The following is a 19,374-nucleotide window of genomic DNA, read 5'->3' on the forward strand; positions in this document are numbered from 1 at the left end:
ACTATGGGCAAGAGGCGGGGTACACCCTGGACAAGTCACCAGGTCATTGCAGGGCTGACACAGAGACAAACAACCATTCACACTCACATTCACACCTACGGTCAATTTAGAGCCACCAGTTAGCCTAACCTGCATGTCTTTGAACTGTGGGGGAAACCGGAGCACCCAGAGGAAACCCACACAGACATAAGGAGAACATGCAAACTCCACACAGAAAGGCCCATCAGCCACTGGGCTAGAACCCAGAACCTTCTTGCTGCAAGGAGACAGTGCTAACCATTACACTACCATACCGCCCACTCACTAGAGCGTTCAGTCAAACTATCAAACAGATTTTGGTTAAAATTAAACTGGCATGCATTTGGTCCTCTTTAGTCCACACTGAATGGAGCTAAGGTCATGAGTTTATCTTTAAAAATTCTCGAGTAAGTAGGGTTGCCGAGTGGTGCAAAAGCACCTTATCATCCTGAAATTGTGTTTGAATACTATTGTTGCCACAGCCATCTGTGGCTAGGAGCCTAAAAGAGCAAAATTGGGCATGATCTCAGGGAGGGAGGGAGGGGTGGGTAGCATACTCTCTCCCCCATCAATCACAACTGACTAGCCAATCATGGACATCTACGAGTTCATGCATATGGAAGTGGATGGTTGGTGATTTCATTCAAATGTGTTACACCACCCAACGTTGAATGAGCCACAGTTCAAGAAAGATGTTGTCAACTGATGTCACATGCCTCAAAAGGAAGCATATATTAGCCTTCACCCTCCAGTTCGGTTAGCAGCTTTTGTGTGATGAGAACTGTCTGGTGGGTGGAATTTGGCCACGACTAAATTAGGGAGAAAATTGGGTAGGTGGGTGTTCTCTGGTTCATTGGTTTGTACCATTACTAATCAGAACACTTCCTGATACACACTTACTTGTTAACCACCTTGGTCCAGTACAAAACTACAACTACAAATTCATGTCTTGACTGATTTATTACATTTGGGGTAAGAGGGACATTTTGTACAATTCATTTTATATACCTGCTGTATTATCAATGAATGAAGAGTGAAGACCCCCCCCCCCCCCCCCCACAAATGTTTCTGCACTTTCATAAAAATCAACAAATCTTTAATGTTCCAGCTCCATGACACAGCAATTGCATTGCTATATAGATTATCAACAAGACACTCTGGACTCTGAGCTCCAACTCTTGAGCTTGACTCCACCCCCAAGATGAAAGCAGATCTATTATTGGCTCTTGGTGCAGTCAAAGGGTTTCCACCACTGGGAGAACTGCAGGACCTTCTTACGTTGATCGTCAAAGTTTTCTCGGATCGGCTTCCTCCATCGTCTTGGCTCCAGGTCCAACATACCGCCGAGGACTTCCTGTGAGAATGTGAAATGTTAGGATGTGTGTTTATGTATTTGTGTGTACACATGCACGCACGCACACACTTACTTTCCCAAAGTAATATGGAAACTTGTCCCGATTTTCGATGATGTGAGCAAATCCTCCCTCCAACCCAAAATCAACAGAGAAGTACGGCAAACCATGAGGAACCTGGAAATACACACACAGGCATGATAATACTGGAAAAAAAACAGGTGAGGGGGAAAGAGCCTGAATCATGAACGAGTGTATGTCTCACAGCCTGTCTGATGTTCTTGGATGACAGATCCACCACCTTCTTATTCATCGCCCACTCCTCATCACACTCCATTATGGCTTTCTTGGACACACAAATGACACAAGCAGATATTTTAGTGTATTTATAGTATTCTCTCAGGACTCTGAATGGAAGAAAACCACACCTGAAGAACAATAATTCACAGAAATGCATTAAATTACAGAAGGTGAAAAGACTGGGCAAGGATACGTCATGGTTCCAAAGATGGCTGGGACTCTCCATTTCTGCATTGACTTGCACCCTGTTCTGAGCTGAACTCTGAGCACCTGAAGACACTTTCCTGACTTACAGTTTGTCCCTCAGTCTCAGTCCATCTAATCTTTGCCCTGTATCTGTCTATGGTTACTTCACTGTCCACGTGTTTGTCCCTCCATCACAGGCTTTCTGTTTGACCCTTTGTCTCTTAATCTGTTTCTGCCTGTATCTGTCTGTCTTACCGTCTCAGCCTCTCCATCTCTCTGATCTTCTGTCTGCCCCTGTATCTATCCATCCCTCTGTCTCAGGTTCTGTTTCTGTCACCATTCTTATATCTGTCCCTAGTGTGAACAGCATCTGAGAGGACAGTCTCTATCCACTTATGAGTTACCTTAAAGTAGACAGGTGCCATATCTCCAAGCTCTCTTGGAAGTGGAACACACTCATACAGCATATGCATGCGCTTCTTAGGGTTCATGTGAGTTTCCAAAAACACACAGTCAAGACCAAGCGAGTCAAACATCTGAACCAATGACTTGCGGAACACCTGAAAGACAGAGATAGAGGGAAAAAATAATTACATGTTGTAGCAGCAGGGTGTGGCCAAGCAGCGGTTTGTGAATGGCGGGCAGGGTCAGGGAAGGTGAGTGGTAGTCAGTACACCTGTTGTCGATTAATGTTGGGTTTGTGTGTTTTGCAGTGAAGACGAAAGGTAGAAAAAGAGGGAGAGAACAACGAGACGGGAGCACTCCTGATGAGAGCACGTGTGCGCGCGCACACGTACATGAAGTAAAGCTGAAAAGCAAAGTAAAGAAAATAAAGTTGTGTGTGAACATCATCTCCCGTCTGCCATGCTTCAGTATTCCACCCATGTCAGAGAAACACTACAGCAGTGCCGAAAGCCGGGATACTGAAGAGAACCACCGATGGAGTCCTCCCCATTTAAGGACTTGATCCATACCCACGCTACCGCCCAACAGAACCAGCATCAAGCACTGATCGCCCTCCGGAAGGAGCAGGAACAATGGTTTGAAGCCTTGATGCTAGCTAAGCAGGAAGATCGCCAGGCATTCCAGCACCTGATCGCATCGGCAGGGTGGGTCCTCAACTGCAACCACAACAGACCCTCCCCACGTCACCCTCACCAAAATGGGTCCGCATGACGATCCGAAAGCCTTCATCGCGCTTTTTGAGCAAGTGGCTGAAGCATGGGGGGTGGCCAGTCAAGCAGTGCGCGGGCTGCCTGCTACCATTACTGACTGGGGAGGCACAGGTCGCTGCACAGCAGCTCCCCGTCGACAGCCGACTCGTCTACGAGAACCTGAAGCGAGCCATCCTGCAGTGTGTCAGCTGCTCCCCAGAACAACATTGCCAGCACTTCCGAATGCTGACTTTGGAGGAGGTCGGCCAGCCGTTTGTGTTCGGCCAACAGCTCTGGGATGCCTGCTAGCGGTGGCTGAGGGCAGACGACCGTGAGGCTGAGGGGATCAACCTGGTGACACTGGAGCAGTTCATTGTGTAGCTTCCAGAAGGAACAGCGGAGTTGGTCCAGTGTCACTGCCCGGCATCGCTGGATTAAGCCATCAAGCTGGCGGAGGACCATCTGGCGGGGGTTCCGGTGGCAGGCAGACACATCACCTCTTCTCTCTTCTTCTCGTCCCTGCCCCATTCCCCCACTGCGGGGGCCGGCTCCCCCCCAAACTGGCCCGGCGCACCTGCGGTGTCCTCCCGTCTGTCCCTTTTGTATCTGTGTCTTCCCCTCCCCCACCAGGTGAGTGATGCCCATAACGCCGGTGCAGAGGTGAAGCCTGGGCCGGTGTGCTAGCGTTGCGGGGAACCTGGGCATCTTCAGGGTCAGTGTTCTGCAATGGAGGTGGGAGCAGTGGTCCAGATCCCCGACACGCCAGAGACCGACCCCAATCGGGCCAGAGTGTCTTGTATACCGGTGAGTGTCTAAGGGGATATATATCATGCATTGGTGGATTCCGGCTGTAATCAGACCTCAATCCACCAAAGCCTGGTGCAAGGTGAAGCATTGGGGAAAGCACAAGTGGAGGTGGTTATGTGCGCGCACATGCATGTTCACAATTATCCACTAGCGTCCATACAAATTCTATTTCAGGGAGAAAAGCATACCGTAAAGACGGCAGTTAACCCACGTCTTACCCACCCGCTGATCCTTGGGACTGATTGGCCAGGGTTTAGGGAATTAACAAAGCGTATAATAGGGGGTGGGTCCTGCGATAATACATCACGGGGGGGATCCTAGTGTGGCATTGACTGGGGAAGCTGCCATAGAGCTGTCTACGTCAGCACCGCGTCAGGGTGATGCAAGGAGTGAGGAGCAGCTCGCCCCTCCTCCCTCTCTTAGGGATTCCTTTGAGTATTTCCTGTTAGAGCAGTCGTGAGACGAGACTCCGCATCATGTGTTTGACCAAGTGAGAGTAACCGATGGTCAAACTCTCCAGCCAAATGCGACACCCTCCTTCCTGTACTTTGCTATTATTAAGGATAGGCTGTATCGAGTGAAGCAGGACACTCAAACCGGTGAACAGATAACCCAGTTATTAATCCCAAAGAGCCATAGGAAACTCCTATTCCATGCAGCTCACTTTAATCCAATGGCTGGACACTTAGGACAGGATAAGACACTAGCCCGAATAATGGCTTGGTTCTATTGGCCAGGAATTCGCAGGGATGTTCGTTGGTGGTGTGCAACATGCAGCGGATGCCAACTAGTAAATCCTGCTGCCACTCCAAAAGCACCTTTGCACCCTCTCCCTCTAATCAAGACCCCTTCGAGAGAATTGGTGTGGATCTCGTCGGGCCATTAGATAAGTCAGCATGAGCATATTGCTTTGTTTTAGTTCTGGTGAACTATGCAACGTGATATCCGGAAGCAGTGCCTCTCCGCAATATTTCAGTATGAAGTATTGCGGAGGCGCTCTTCTGTGTTATCTCCCAAGTCAGGATTTCGAAAGAAATCCTGACTAACCAGGACACCACCTTTATGTCACAAATACTTTGCGAGCTATATGGGTTATTGGGAAATAAATCTATCCGCACCAGCGTCTATCAACTACAAACAGAGGGTTAGGTGGAGAGGTTTAATCCAACATTTAAAAATCTAATTCGAAAGTTTGTAAGCGAGGATGCATGAAATTGGGATAAATGACTTGAGCCCTTGTTATCTGCAGTATGAGAGGTCCCGCAAGCCTCCATGGGGTTCTTCCCCATTCAAATTATTATATGGGCGAAAGCCTCACGGCATTTTGGACGTGCTGTGGGAAAATTGGGAGGAGGGGCCTTCAACAAGTAAAAATGAAATTCAATACGTTCTCGACCTGCGCACAAAGCTCTACACTCTCATGCACTTAACCCAGGAGAATTTGAGACAGGCACAAGAATGTCAAGCCTGGCTGTACAACAGGGGCACATGCCTTAGAGAGTTCACCCTGGGAGATAAAGTATAATTGCCCACTTCGAGCTCCAAATTAATCACCAAGTAGCAAGGGCCCTTCAAGGTCATACGGTGAACCGGGGACATCGACTATGAGGTGAGGCGAACGGATAGGGGAGGGGCACTGCAAATATATCACCTCAACCTGCTAAAAACACTGGAATGAGGGGGTCCCTGTGGCGTTGGTAGTTCCAGAGAAGGTGGCGCTGGAGCCGGAGGTCAAAAAAATAATTACTCAAACCACTCCAGTCCCCTGTGGAGACCACCTCTCACTGGCCCAACTCACAGAGGTTGCCAGGTTGCAAGAGGAATTTTCCGATGTGTTCTCACCCCTTCCCAGTCGCACCCACCTCATAGAACACCACGTTCAAATGCCCCCAGGGGTGGTGGTGCATAGCCACCCCTACCGCTTACCCGAACACAAGAATGAATGAATGAATGAATGAATGAATCCTTTATCATCACTGTACCAGTGAAATTGGCCATCAACCTGTCCATACATAGGGGGAGTAGACAGGACAGGAAGACAGGGAAAAAAAAAAAAGAAATTACAGAGAACATGAGGAAAGGAGAGGAGAAAAAACACCCCCACTCTATGCTCCTGCGAGAGTACAGTGTGGGAACATTAAAAAACCTCAGCACATAAGCACAAAAAAAAAACCCCACCACAAATACACTTTACAACATGACATGGGATTTGGGGGGAAAGGGGGGGGGGAGGTAGAGGTAACCCAGTGCAAGCAAGCAGCCGTCCGCTCCTGCACACTGGGGGTGAAAGCGGCGACCGCGGGAAGTGGGGGAAAGAATTACGAGAGTCTAACAGCAGTGTTCTCCAGGGGACTTGCTGCCCCAGCAACGACCTTGGCCAAGGTTAGTGCTGGCTAGGGGGCCGAAATAGATAAGGTTGGAATTTGTTTGGTCTTAGCAAGCAGACGCATTCTTTTGCACGCCTACGCCGCATGTCCACTATGTCCATCTTGGTCTACAGAACGATCTAATTTCCATTGCAAAGCCGAAAGCTTCTCCAAGATATTATCCACGGTGCGGTTCAAGTTCTGAATAGCCACAGTCTGAGTGCCGACAGCTCTGCCCACCGCTTCAATCATGTCGGGCAGCTGGGGGCGTCATGGTTCAGGTGGATAAGGCGCCATACCATAAATCCGGGGACCCGGGTTCGATTCCGACCTGAGGTCATTTCCCGATCCCTCCCCCTCTCTCCTGCTCATTTCTTGTCTCTACACTGTCCTATCCAATAAAGGTGAAAAAAGCCCGAAAAAATATCTTTAAAAAAAAAAAATCATGTTGGGCAGCTTTATGGGGCTTTGAACAGCTGCCACTGTTTTCTGATTTCCTCGATAAACCAGGGCAATGCCTAATCCAATCAGCAAAACTCCTGTAATCATGGTTCCGAATAGGTAGATGGCTTCAACGTCCTCCACAGAAAGAACCGCCAGGCACACAACCCGCCACTTCTCCCATGCGTCCATCGTATAGCCAGCTGCGAACGTTCTGGCAGGACAAGCTGGTTCCCCCGAACCCAGGCTTCTCGTCGAGAAGATTGTGTCAATTACGTGAAGAGACCAGTTTATCAATTCCATGGTTTTTAGTTCAGAGAGTAATGCGGAGAGTCTCTCAGAATATAGACACTTAGACAGACGAGACAGCAGAAGCAGGAAAGATAAGGGAAGGAAGAGGGAGAGAATGCGACCGCCTTCCGCAAAAGCATGGAGAGAAAAAGAAAAAGGTGATTCAGGACAAACTCAAGGCCATGTTCGAAATGGGCATAATCGAGGAGTCCCACAGTGACTGGAGCAGCCCGGTGGTCCTGGTTCCCAAGGCCAATGGGTTGGTCCGGTTCTGTGTGGACTACAGAAAAAAGTCAACACAGTGTCTAAATTTGACACATACCCAATGCCTCGCATTGATGATTTGCTCGATCGGTTAGGTGCTGCTTGATTTTATTCGACACTGGATTTGACAAAGAGATCTTGGCAGATCCCCTTGACTCCTCTATCCCGAAAGAAAATGGCCTTTTCCACATTGTTTGGATTACACCAATTTGTTACACTTCCTTTGGGGCTATTTGGGGCTCCCACTACGTTCCAGCAGCTCATGGACAAGATCCTCCGCCCCCACACTGCCTATGCAGCAGCCTACCTTGATGACATCATCATATATAGTAATGACTGGCCGTGGCACCTCGAACACCTTAGGGCCATCCTAGAGTCACGCGGGTCTCACAGCTAACCTGAAAAAGTATGCGATTGGGCAGGTGGAAGTACGGTATCTGGGTTTCCACTTGGATCATGGGCAGATGTGTCCCCAAATTGACAAAACAGCAGCGATTGCAGCCTGCCCGAGGCCCAAGACTAAAAAGGCCAGACAGCTCCCCGGCCTGAGTCAGGCAGTGGGGGTATGTGGCAGTGGGGGCATGGCCAAGTGTCAGTTTGTGAATGGAGGGCGGGGTCAGGGAATGTGAGTGGCAAAGTCAGTACACCTGTTGTCAATTAATGTTGCATGTGTGTGTTTTGCAGTCAAGACGGAAGACAGAAAAGGAGGGAGAGCGCGACAAGAGGGCAACGCTCCCAATGAGAGTACGTGTGCGCGCGCGCGCGCGTGTGTGTACCAAATAAAGCTGAAAAGCAAAGTAAAGAAAATAAAGTTGTGTGAACATCATCTCCCATCTGCCGTGCTTCAGTATTCTACCCACGTCAGGGAAATACTATACATGTCTGTTTCATTTAATATAATATTTTGTTTGCATGTGTGTGCGTGTGTGTGTGTGTGTGTGTGTGTGTATATATACCTGTACTTCATTCCATACGTCCTCGTCAAGGCCAGTTGAGCAGCAGTGGTGCTGCAGTGGAGCAATGAGACAGTGTCCCTCAGTCAAAGAGACACTGTTAGGAAGGCAAAGGTACACCTATACACACACACACACAAAAAAAAAAACCCCTGCTCACAAGTGTGTTAAGTAAAGCGTATATAGGTTATTAAGGATGTATATAGGTTGTATAGGATAATCAACTAATTTGCATAAGACTGTGGGGGGGGGCTAATTAGCATATTGGTAACTAGTTTGTGGCATTTTGTGCACGTGTGTGAGAAAAAATACTAGTGCAGAAATAATTGTTTTTGATGTAGTTCGCTAGAGAAATTAACATGACAAGGAACTAGGATATGTGGTTCATAGCACACAAGGTAACTAATGTAAGCTAAACTGGTGTGTTAACACGACTGGTATTTGGGATAAATCATGTCATGTGTGTAAGATAATAAGCACAACATAAAATACAATGTGTAATTAGTGTGTGGGATAATTGGCAGGTACCTTTGCCCCAATAGCCACCACCAGGTGTTTGGGCAGCTCGGTGCTGCTGAAGCAGAATGGGCATTTCTCCATTTGTGCAGTGAAGCGCCGCCCCTCTCCCATCGCTCGGTTCCTCGCTCTCTCTTCATCAAGCCCCTCCCTTTCTCTCTGAGCTGCACTTGATACGAACATGTCATCCAGGGTATAGTTATCACCATCCTGCTTACCCATCATCTAACACACAAAAACACACACACAGAGCTTTAGTACATTATGGTCTTCATGCATTAACATGTTCTTACATTTGTATAGCTTGAGCTCATTATATTATGACTCTCCCATGAGTCCAACCCTCCCATCCCAGTTATGGGAGATGCAAACAGGACAAAGTGGGGGTTTGCCGGGACAGGCAAAGCATGCTGTGATTCTGAGTCATGGGCCATTACAGTACCCATGAAGGCTGTCCGAAGTTGCCCTGAAAGTTGCTTGCGAACAGGACTCTGGTGAAGACAGTACTGACACCTTTATGTTGGTGGTACCAGACAGATCAAGCTTGTTAGCCTTGGTTGGTAGTCTGTCTTCAGGAGGAAACCCTGAGGAAAAATCAGTCTTGGAATGCAGATGGGTGCTGCCAAGACTTCCTCCAAGCCCAAAGAATTGGGAATAATCAACATCCTCACTAACAGCAGCACAACAAAAACATCAGACCTAAAATTAAATAAGCCAAAGAGAACTGGATTACCAACCAATACAAACACACTGACAAAAGCATGAGACAAGGCAACAGCAAAATTGTGTTTGACACCATGAAAATGCTGACAACACCACAGCATGCAAGAACATAAGTTACAAAGGTAACTATGGATCTGTGAGACCAAGGGATGACCATCATTACGGTCTAAAAAAGGAATGATCACCTTCGTTCTGCCCATCACCGAGACTATATGTCAACAAAGTCATATCCATGACCTCCGGAAGCAGAACGACTCGCGTTATAAATAGCAGAGATTGCTCCCGGTTCAGTCTCCTACCTTGAGCGCCTCAGGATGGTCTGAGCGACAAGGATAGTGACGGTCATCCCTCGGTCTCACAGATCTATAGTTACCTTCGTAACTTACGATCTGTTTCGACCTTGCTCTGACCGTCACTACAGTCTAAAAAAGGGATGACGCATACCAAAAGAGTCGCGAGGAACCCAGAATTAATCATTAGAATCTCGCTCGGTCACGGACATGAGGGCGGCATCGCTGACCGGAGCTGGGCGAGTTACGTCCACCCTGTAAAATCTGGTAAAAGTGCATGGCATAGCCCATGAAGCCGCTGCACAGATATCGCCTGCTGCCACACCCCTAAGGGCAGCCCAAGACGTAGCTACACTTCTGGTAGAATGAGCCCTCGTACCTGAAGGGACCAGTATCCCCGGAGCCCTGTAAGCGTGGGAAATAACCTCCACCAGCCAATGAGACAGCCTCTGTTTGGAAAGCGGCAGCCCGCGCTTCGCAGCCCCATAACAGACAAAAAGTGAGAGCGCGTTCTCCTCAAGGACTGTATACGGGCCAGATAAGCCCTCAAGGCCCTGACTGGGCACAAAGTAAGCAACTTGTCCTGCTCTGCCTGTGAGGCAGAGGAAGGCTGGAATTGGGACACCTCCAGAACCTGGTTGATGGACTGCTGATTAAGAACCTTTGGCAGAAAAGCTGGATTTGGGCAAAGCGACACGTCAGTGCCTCCTGCCTGCCACCTTAGACAGTCGTCGCTAATGGAGAGAGCACACAGCTCTCCGACCCGCTTTGCTGAACAGAGTGCCAAGAGCAAATCAGTCTTAAAGGACAAAGATCACAAATCTGCGTCTGAAATAGGCTCATACGGACCTTCAGTCAGCAATATTAAGACTGTGGGCAGATCCCAGCTTGGCGCCCGCAAGGTGAGACCTGGATGCAACCGGCGGGCTCCCTTCAAGAACTGGCCAATCAAAGGACGCCTACCCAGGGGTCTGTTGTCTGCACCCTGGTGAAAGGCTGAAATGGCCGAAGCATAGACCTTTATTGTACTGACTGCCTTGCCTTGATCTAAATGGGACTGCAAGAAGCATAAAACATGTGGCACAGGGCAAACTGCTGGCTCAAGACCCATGCCGGCACACCAATCTGAAGAGATCCTCCAACTGAGTGCATAGCAAGCTCTAGTAGATGGAGCCCTGGCGTTATTGAGTGTCTCTTGAACAGATTCGTCTAGCCGCTCAGTGATGGACTCTGCAGGGGCCAAACCCACAGACGTAGGGCACCTGGGTTCGGATACCAGATCCACCCATCCGCCTGTGACAGAAGATCCGCTCTGCATGGTAACTGCCATGGCTGACCCTGCAGCAGCCGGAGCAGGTCTGGGAACCAAGGCCTCAATGGCCACCGTGGAGCAACCAGCAGGACTGAGTGTTGGCCCTCTCCGATCCTCCGGAGGACCTGAGCTATGAGAGGGAGTGGAGGAAGAGCATACAACAAGCTTGTTGGCCATTCTTGTGACAGAGCATCCAGACTCAGACTGCACCCCTGCCCCGTGAGGGAGTACAATTCCAGGCAGTGTGTTGTCTCTGCTGACGCAAAGAGATCCACTTGTGCAACACCGTACCACATCCAGATCTGGCTGATGACGTCCGTGTTCAGTCTCCATTCTCCCGGGAGTGGCCCCGTCCTGGAGAGAATGTCGGCCACTCTGTTCTCCACACTCTGGATGTGCACTGCCCTCAGTGAAGAGAGTCGTGGCCATGCCCATGTCAGCAACTCCTCCGCCACCTGGATGCACCGCCGGGACCTCGTGCCCCCTTGGTGATTCACATGATACACCGCCGAGGTGCTGTCTGTTCTCACAAGAACATGTTGGTATTGCAACACCGGCAGGAATCTTCGAAGAGTGAGATGGATGGCCTTCAGTTCGAGGACGTTTATGTGCTCCAACATCCATGGGGGTTGCCACATGCCCCTCACCAACCGTCCTTCCCAGACAGCTCCCCAGCCTGTCAGGGACGCGTCTGTCGAGATGACCCGTCTCCTGTGGGGAAGGCCCCCCAGTGGGACACCTCAGAGAAGGAACTCCCGGTCCCTTCAAGGACTTAGAGCTTGGATGCAAGCCCGAGACACACGCAGCCTCACCTGCCTGTCGTCTTTCGGATGGAGATGGAAACCGTTGAACCAGCACTGCACGGGGCATGCCCTCAGCAGGCGAAGAGGAATTACTGCTGCTGCCGCAGCCATCAAACCCAGCAGCTTCTGGACTCTGTGAGCCGTAACAAGACTGCCCGAGCGGAAATACTTCAGCATTTCGGTCAAGCTGTCCACTCTCCGTGGAGTGAGAGACGCCATCGTGCCGACTGAGTCGAGGAAGATGCCAAGGAATTCCACCTGTTAGCAGGGTTGCAGGTTGCTCTTCTTCTGGTTGACAGTGAAACCCAAGGATTGGATGTGGGCCAGAACTGTGTCTGTGTCGCGCACTACCTGCTCTCGGGAATGATGAGCCAATCATCCAGGTAGGGTAGGATTTTCAGACCTCAAGCCTGGAGGGGGACAGCGCAGCTGACACCACGCAAGTAAAAACCCTTGGGGCCAGGGAAAGGCCAAAAGGAAGGACCTGGAACACCCTGCCCTGGAAGGCAAAGCACAGGAAGGGCCTGTGTTCTGGGCAGATTGGGACATGGAAATACGCATCTTTTAGGTCCAGAGATGTGAACCACTCCCCCTGCCAGATGGACTGCATCACCACTCTTGTGTGGACCAAGCACTATGAGATGCTGGTTCAAGGGCCTGAGGTCGAGAACAGGCCGATGACCGCCGTTTTTTTTTTTGGGAACAATAAAATACTTGGAGTAGAACCCAGTGAGCTGTGCGCTGGGCAGTACTTCTAAGATGGCCCCCTGTAAGAAGTAACTCTTGAACCTCCTTGATGAGTATGGACATCAAAGCCAGGTCTTTTACGGATGTTACCCTGACCCCTGAAAATGTAGGGGGTCGCCGTCGAAATTGCAATCAGTAGCCGCGAGCCACTGTAGCCATGACCCAAGGGTCTGGCGCAATCCCCTCCCAGGAGGTCCGTGACAGCTGGGAAGGACAATCAACGGGTGACCCAAGACTCCTATGCAGGACCACCACCGCGGCCTGCACCCCTGCTTGTGCGCCGCTGCAGTCCTCCTCTTCCCCTGGGTCAGGGATTTGGGACCGTACTTCGGTCGGGTGCACAAAATCGCCAGTCCCGTGGGTGCCACCGGGTCGTTACCCGCCGGCAGAGGCTGGGTGGGCTGCCGCAGCCTATACCTACCCATAGGCGCCTGGCTGGCAGTTGAAGCTGACTTACGGCACACACGCTGGACAGCTTCCCTAGATGTCGCAGTGCGCTCAGCGCGATCAAGCACCTCCTGGGATACTGGGTGAAAGACGTGCCCAGGCGCCACGTCTCAGCAGCTCAGCAGCTCCTGCAGATGGGCTCTGGCAGGGAGGTTTGTGCCAGCCAAACCTGTCTGCGGCACAGCACCAAAGAGGCCATGGCGTCCCCCACGTCTTGTGTCAGCTGGGAGTGGGAAGAAAGAGCTGCGTCCACCAGGGCCCTGGCGTCCTGATCGTCTGGGCTCAGTGTCTTCCGTAGAGCCGCCAGGGTGATGGCTAGAGTGTTACCCATTTGGGCCGCTCGTGCTGATGCATTAAAAGAGCGAGTGGCCAGGCAGTCCGTCTTGGCGCACTCCTTACGAGGGCAACGTGGATTGGGGGATAGGCAAGGCCCAGGGACGTCAATGAGGCCATTGATGGCTCAACTGGTGGCATGTCCCCCAGTCCAGTCTCAACCGGGTACTCAACTGGTGGCAGCCTGCATGAAACCGGGGGCATTGCGACGACTTACCCCATGTTGACTTGAGCATTGCTGCATAATCATCCGCTACAGGTATAGGAGGTGGTGGGGTAGCACGAGAGATGCCCTCCCAAACTCGCCGGTGCAGGCGCCTGAAGGCCCACACTGCAAAAAATGGCCTTTCAAAAATAAGAAATAAAAGATTAAAACAAAGCATATTTGCTTGAATCAGGTGAAAAAAAAATCTGCCAGTGGAACTAGTCAAATTTGACTTGGTAAGATTTCTTAAAGTAAGGTGAAAAATCTAACCTGTTTTTAGATGAAATAATTCCAAAATAAGATTGGGGAACTTATTATGCTAGATCTGATTAACTCAAAATAATCAAAAATAGTTCTTATAACAAGATCATACTTCTTACATTTAGCCATTCAAGTCATTTTTATTTATTTCATTTTAAGGGTATTTCACTTAAATTCATGACAAAGTCTTAGCAGTAAAAACTGAATTTAAGATAAATATACTAATATTAGGATTGTTAAATTCTACAACTAAGCATTGCTAGCTTAAAAGATTCTCCTTTTGTGACCTGTAATTAGTAAAATACTCTAGATATGAGACCAGAGACTATCTTGAATCAAGTTGATGACACGTGTAGCATTGCAACAAGTTTATTTTTTTTCCCATTTCAACATTCAAACATCTCTTAAGATTCCACTTCCCTAGGACCTCAGGCACAAAAAAAAAAAAAGTCTACGCATTTTGACTTACAGTGCTTACACAACGCCAAAGCAACAGTGCATTTTGGGGGCACTGACTATTTATGTGTATAAGGGGTTTACAAGATCGAGCGAGCGAGCGAGCGAGCGGGCGGGCGAGCGGGCAGGCACAAACAAACAAACAAACAAACAAACCACACTGAACTTAACTCACAGCATTCCAAAAAGACCTCACTAAAACGCCCTCCACTCACTCATAGCCTTTTTGAAGGCACTTGTCTGGTCTAGAGTATGTACAGCATCTAGAAGGATCTCAATCTGAAAGACAGAGTAAACAGTCACAGTAAACTAAGGATATGAAAGGTGACTCAAACGTCTACGCATTTTGACTTACAGTGCTTACACAATGCCAAAGCAACAATGCATTTTGGGGGCACTGACTATGTTTGTTTTTTTGTTTGGTGCCTGATCTTGTAAACCCCTTATACACAAAAAAAAAAAAAAAAACCTCATGAGTGAGTGGGAAAAAACAAACCACTGAACTTGTCCTCCACTCACTCATAGCCTTTTTGAAGGCACTTATCTGGTCTAGAGTGTGTACAGCATCTAGAAGGATCTCAATCTGAATGACTGAGTAAACAGTCGCAGTAAACTAAGGATATGCAAGGTGACCCAAACGTCTACGCATTTTGACTTACAGTGCTTACACAACGCCAAAGCAACAATGCATTTTGGGGGCACTGACTATTTGTTTTTGTTTGTTTGTTTGGTGCCTGATTTCAGTAAAGTTCATTTATTCCCAAAACAAGCATACTTTGTTTTTTTTTTCTTGAAATAAGATGAACCGCATTTGACAAATGTCCAAAATGTACTTACTTGTTTTAAAAAAAAACTTGTTTTATTTTCAAAGGTGCTCCAAATAAGACTTTTTCAAGACATTTTGTCTATACAAGATTTTCAAGATGGACTGTCTAAAAACTAGCCTTTCTAGCTAAATGAGGTTTTGCTTGTTGGGCAATTATGTCTTATAATAAGGGTGGCTAGATGTTTTGACTTGAAAATAGACAAATAAACTTCCTAAGATTATTATTTTTTGCAGTGCAGGACCTTGGCAGCACTCAGCACCCGTGACACCAGGGAGCTGACAGGGGCCTCTTCCATCCCCGTGGAGCCATCAGCCGGCTCTGCAGAGCCAGAATGCAGGTCTCCCCCGAGGCCATCCCTACCTGTTGTGTTGCCTGTTGCTGTGTGGGGAGCATAGAGGGATAGCACATCCACATCACCCCGCCCATCCTCCTCACTATAGCTCTCAGGCCTGGATGAGAGGGTACCCCCCCTGGCCCGGGGGCAGGGAAGTAGATGACGAGCCCTGGTGACCTTCCAGCCTGTCCAGCCTCTGTGACAGAGCCTAGAGAACCAAGAGGATCTGGAGCGACTCTGCGTTACCATTCTCTGTCACCGTAGCTGAGGCAGGGCGCTTAGCAGGTCTGGGCGCCTCTCTTTGGGCAGGCCTGTGGGGGGACTCCCGCTGCCAGTCACGTGAATGCTTACTGGAGAGGGACGGCTGGTCGGGGGAGCGTTGCCTCTCTCCCTGGCTCTCGCGCACATGGCCGCCCACCTGGCTGGCCCGGCGCTGTCTTTTCCCCCTGGAGAGTTTGCAGGCCATGCTGCAGGGGTTGTCCATGTCCTCCAGCACGTGGGCAGCTCCAAGGCACACTGGACACTCCCTGTGCCCATCTCTGGAATTCATTAAGGCCCTGCAAATCCTGCAGTAGTGGGAAGCCATCGTAGCCACACAGAGGCCTAGGCGGTCTGAAGTCTGGAGTCCTCCTTGAGTAGTCCACCAAGGTATTAGGGTGGCCCGCACCAGCGCGCAAACGCACTTAGCGGGCGCACACTAGCCCCACCGGCTGCGAACAGCGGTATAGGGCATGCCACAGGATCACAATGGTGGCCCACACCAGCGCACGAATGCACTTAGCAGGCGCACACTAGCCCCACCAGCTGCGAACAGAGGTATAGGGCGTGGCAGAGGAGGGCATCGCAGAGGAGCACTGTCGCGGCCTGCAGCTGAATGCACCTGATGGAAACAGGAAAAACACAGCACACAGTATTATGACGGCCCACACCAGCGGACGAATGCACTTAGCGGGCGCACACTAGCCCCAGCGGCTGTGAACAGCGGTATAGGGTATGCCACAGGATCATGATGGTGGCCCGCACCAGCGCACGAATGCACTTAGCGGGCGCACACTAGCCCCACCAGGTGCGAACAGGGGTATAGGGCATGGCAGAAGAGGGCGTCGCAGAGGAGCACTGTCGCAGTCTGCACCTGAATGCACCTGATGGAAATAGGAAAAACACAGCACACAGTATTATGACGGCCCGCACCAGCGCACGAATGCACTTAGCGGGCGCACACTAGCCCCACCGGCTGTGAACAGCGGTATAGGGTATGCCACAGGATCACGATGATGGCCCGCACCAGTGCACGAATGCACTTAGTGGGCGCACACTAGCCCCACCAGCTGGGAACAGAGGTATACGGTGTGGCAGAGGAGGGCGTCGCAGAGGAGCACGGTCACGGTCTGCAGCTGAATGCACCTGATGAAAACAGGAAAAACACAGCACACAGTATTATGATGGCCCGCACCAGCGCACGAATGCACTTAGCGGGTGCACACTAGCCCCACCAGCTGCAGACGGGGGTATAGGGTGTGGCACGGGAACACTGCCAAGGCCTGCACAGCGTGCAAACGCACCTAGCAGGCTACACCAGTGAACAACACAATAGCAAGAGTATATTACAAATCCAAACAATTCAATGCATTATGATAACAATTCAAACAAGTATAGCGCTAGGTGGCCTGTAACAGCAGTCTGACAGGCTCACAATTTCCGGCTGCGACAACAGCAGTAAAAAACACAGAACATAAGTATTATGGCGGCCCACACCAGCGCGCGAACACACTTAGTGGGCTCGCACTAAGCCCACGGCTACGAACAGCGGTATAGGCACACAGTGGTAACAAACTCAGATTACCCAGAAATCTAGCACACACAACAACAAACAAAAAGGATACCTGCAAAAACAAGCTTACAGCCTACCAGCAAATTAAGCTAAGCACGTAACTTAGAAATACGCAAACCACAACAATCCTCAGGGACACAAGACACCCGTACCACGCAGGTAACGAATTAGTGGAATGTGAAGCAAAGAAATCAGGATTTCTTACCTTACGGGTCTCTTACTTACGGTCTTGTACGAGGCGATCAAAGTGAGAGACTGAACCGGGAGCAATCTCTGCTATTTATAAGTGAGTCGTTCTGCTTCCGGAGGTCATGGACATGACTTTGTTGATATATGGTCTCGGTGATGGGCAGAACAAAGGTGATCATTCCTTTTTTAGACCGTAGTGACGGTCAGAGCGAGGTCGAAACAGATCCTCAGTTACTGAAAACAAGAATGGCTCCCTTCATACCGTTGAGACAGAGGTATTGAGAAGAGGAATCGAGTACTACCAAGAACTGTAAAATTACAAGCCGAGACCAGACACCAGCTTCCTGGACAACATGCCCAACACTAATGGGGAGACAGGGGACATGCAGGAAGAATTGGAGGAAGCAGTGCACACACTTAAGGGAGACAAGTCACCAAGGGTTGGCAATGTACCTGCAGAACTCCTGAAGGGTAGAGGCTCAGAATGCAAAGGCTCAAATTACCAGAGGATTTGGGAAAGCAAACAGTGGATAAAGGAATGGACCCAATCCTTGATCAACCCCCTTCTCAAGAAAAGCAACCTGAGATTCTGCTGGGGTGACTGATCAGGCTGATTGTTCTGTAATTATGGCAAAGTATACTATGGGTTCTACAAAATAGATTGAAAGGGAAGGCAGAAGAACAAGCATAATTCAGACCAAGAAGTACTGTCGAGCAGACATTTAACATCCGAATTCTGATCAAGCTGAGACACACCGCCGTTTAAATGCCTCATGTGTCTCTGAGATGTCCAGCTGACCACTTGTGTTCAGATTTCATTACTGCCTACATCACTTCCAACAGAAGGTCAAAGGGCCCCGCGCACAGTTAAAAACATTAAACCTGCAGCATACCTTCATTTTTTTTTTTTGCACTTCAACCACATACATCTGTGCTCCTCTCAGTTTCTTTGAGTCTTGGTACACTGTGACCAAATCAACCACCAAGTCCTATACTGATGATGTATGTTCCTGTTACTGTATGTCCTTATCAGAAGATGCATCAGCATTTAAACTACAAAAGACGTGTGGTCAAATGCATCCTAGACTACCTCAGCAAGCGGTTTGAGGGATTGGATTACAGCATGTCTCAGTGGCCATGTATTTACTCCACTTGTGAGCAGATTTCCCAAGACTCATTTTAAAACCAGGTGTCAACAGGGTCTTCGAGTATGCAGGGTTCCTGCTGGCACTCGTCATCAACAAACAATCCATCAGAGACGAAGAGAAAATTACTAGCAGTCGTCACAGTGACAAACATATTGGTCATCTTTATCGTTAACACAAGTCATCTTTTATAGAAATCCCCCCATTTGCTGAAATCCAACCACAGTGAAGAGACGATGGGAAGCCAGAGTGTAAACGATGAGCACGTGCTTGTGACCAATAAAAATCGACTACACAACGACCAAATGAATGCCAAAAGCTTTTGACCAATTGCCGTGCGTCTTAATTGGCCTAGTGTGGTGGTGTAATTATCCCTGCATGAACCAAACAATGGCGCAGTCTAAGCTGATGAAGTTTTTTTGGGCGAGCTTCTTCAAGCATTGAAGATGATTTAAGTGTCGAAACAACCACAGGGGAGGCATACTCAAAAGACCCTACCATCCCCGAGCACATTGGACAGTGTCAGTAACACAGGGGTCAGTCATAAATAAGTAAATAAATAAATTAGTGCTGTCAAGCGATTAAAATATTTAATCGCGATTAATGCCGCGACTGTCATAGTTAACTCGCGATTAATCGCAATTTAATCGCACATTTTTGTCACATGAAAAACCATTGTAATTCTCTTATCAGCATAAAAAAGAGAATGGGCTTGCTCACCGTTTGAACTACGGGGGTACACGGGGGATCCGAGATCCCCTGAAACAGACATGAGATCCCTTGAAAACATGATTTGGGAAATGTTGGGGGGTCTCTAAAATAC

General features: G+C 49.2%; 1 protein-coding gene across 1 annotated transcript in view; it reads right to left on the reverse strand.

Annotated features, from left to right (window-relative positions):
• Positions 1-1,065: 1,065 nt before the first annotated feature.
• The window catches only part of cwf19l2 (CWF19 like cell cycle control factor 2), a 51,813-nt gene continuing 33,504 nt past the window's right edge, over positions 1,066-19,374 (reverse strand). Inside the window, exons 13-18 of the mRNA XM_060943319.1 lie at positions 8,661-8,873; positions 8,136-8,252; positions 2,261-2,416; positions 1,636-1,716; positions 1,446-1,547; positions 1,066-1,372 (exon numbers count right to left, since the gene is read on the reverse strand). Of these exons, the coding sequence (XP_060799302.1) occupies positions 1,235-1,372; positions 1,446-1,547; positions 1,636-1,716; positions 2,261-2,416; positions 8,136-8,252; positions 8,661-8,873 (807 nt within the window). The 3' untranslated portion in view covers positions 1,066-1,234. The remainder of the gene's footprint in view (positions 1,373-1,445; positions 1,548-1,635; positions 1,717-2,260; positions 2,417-8,135; positions 8,253-8,660; positions 8,874-19,374) is intronic.

This window comes from Neoarius graeffei, chromosome 16, assembly GCF_027579695.1.
Source record: "Neoarius graeffei isolate fNeoGra1 chromosome 16, fNeoGra1.pri, whole genome shotgun sequence".
In the NCBI taxonomy this organism is placed as follows: Eukaryota; Metazoa; Chordata; class Actinopteri; order Siluriformes; family Ariidae; genus Neoarius; species Neoarius graeffei.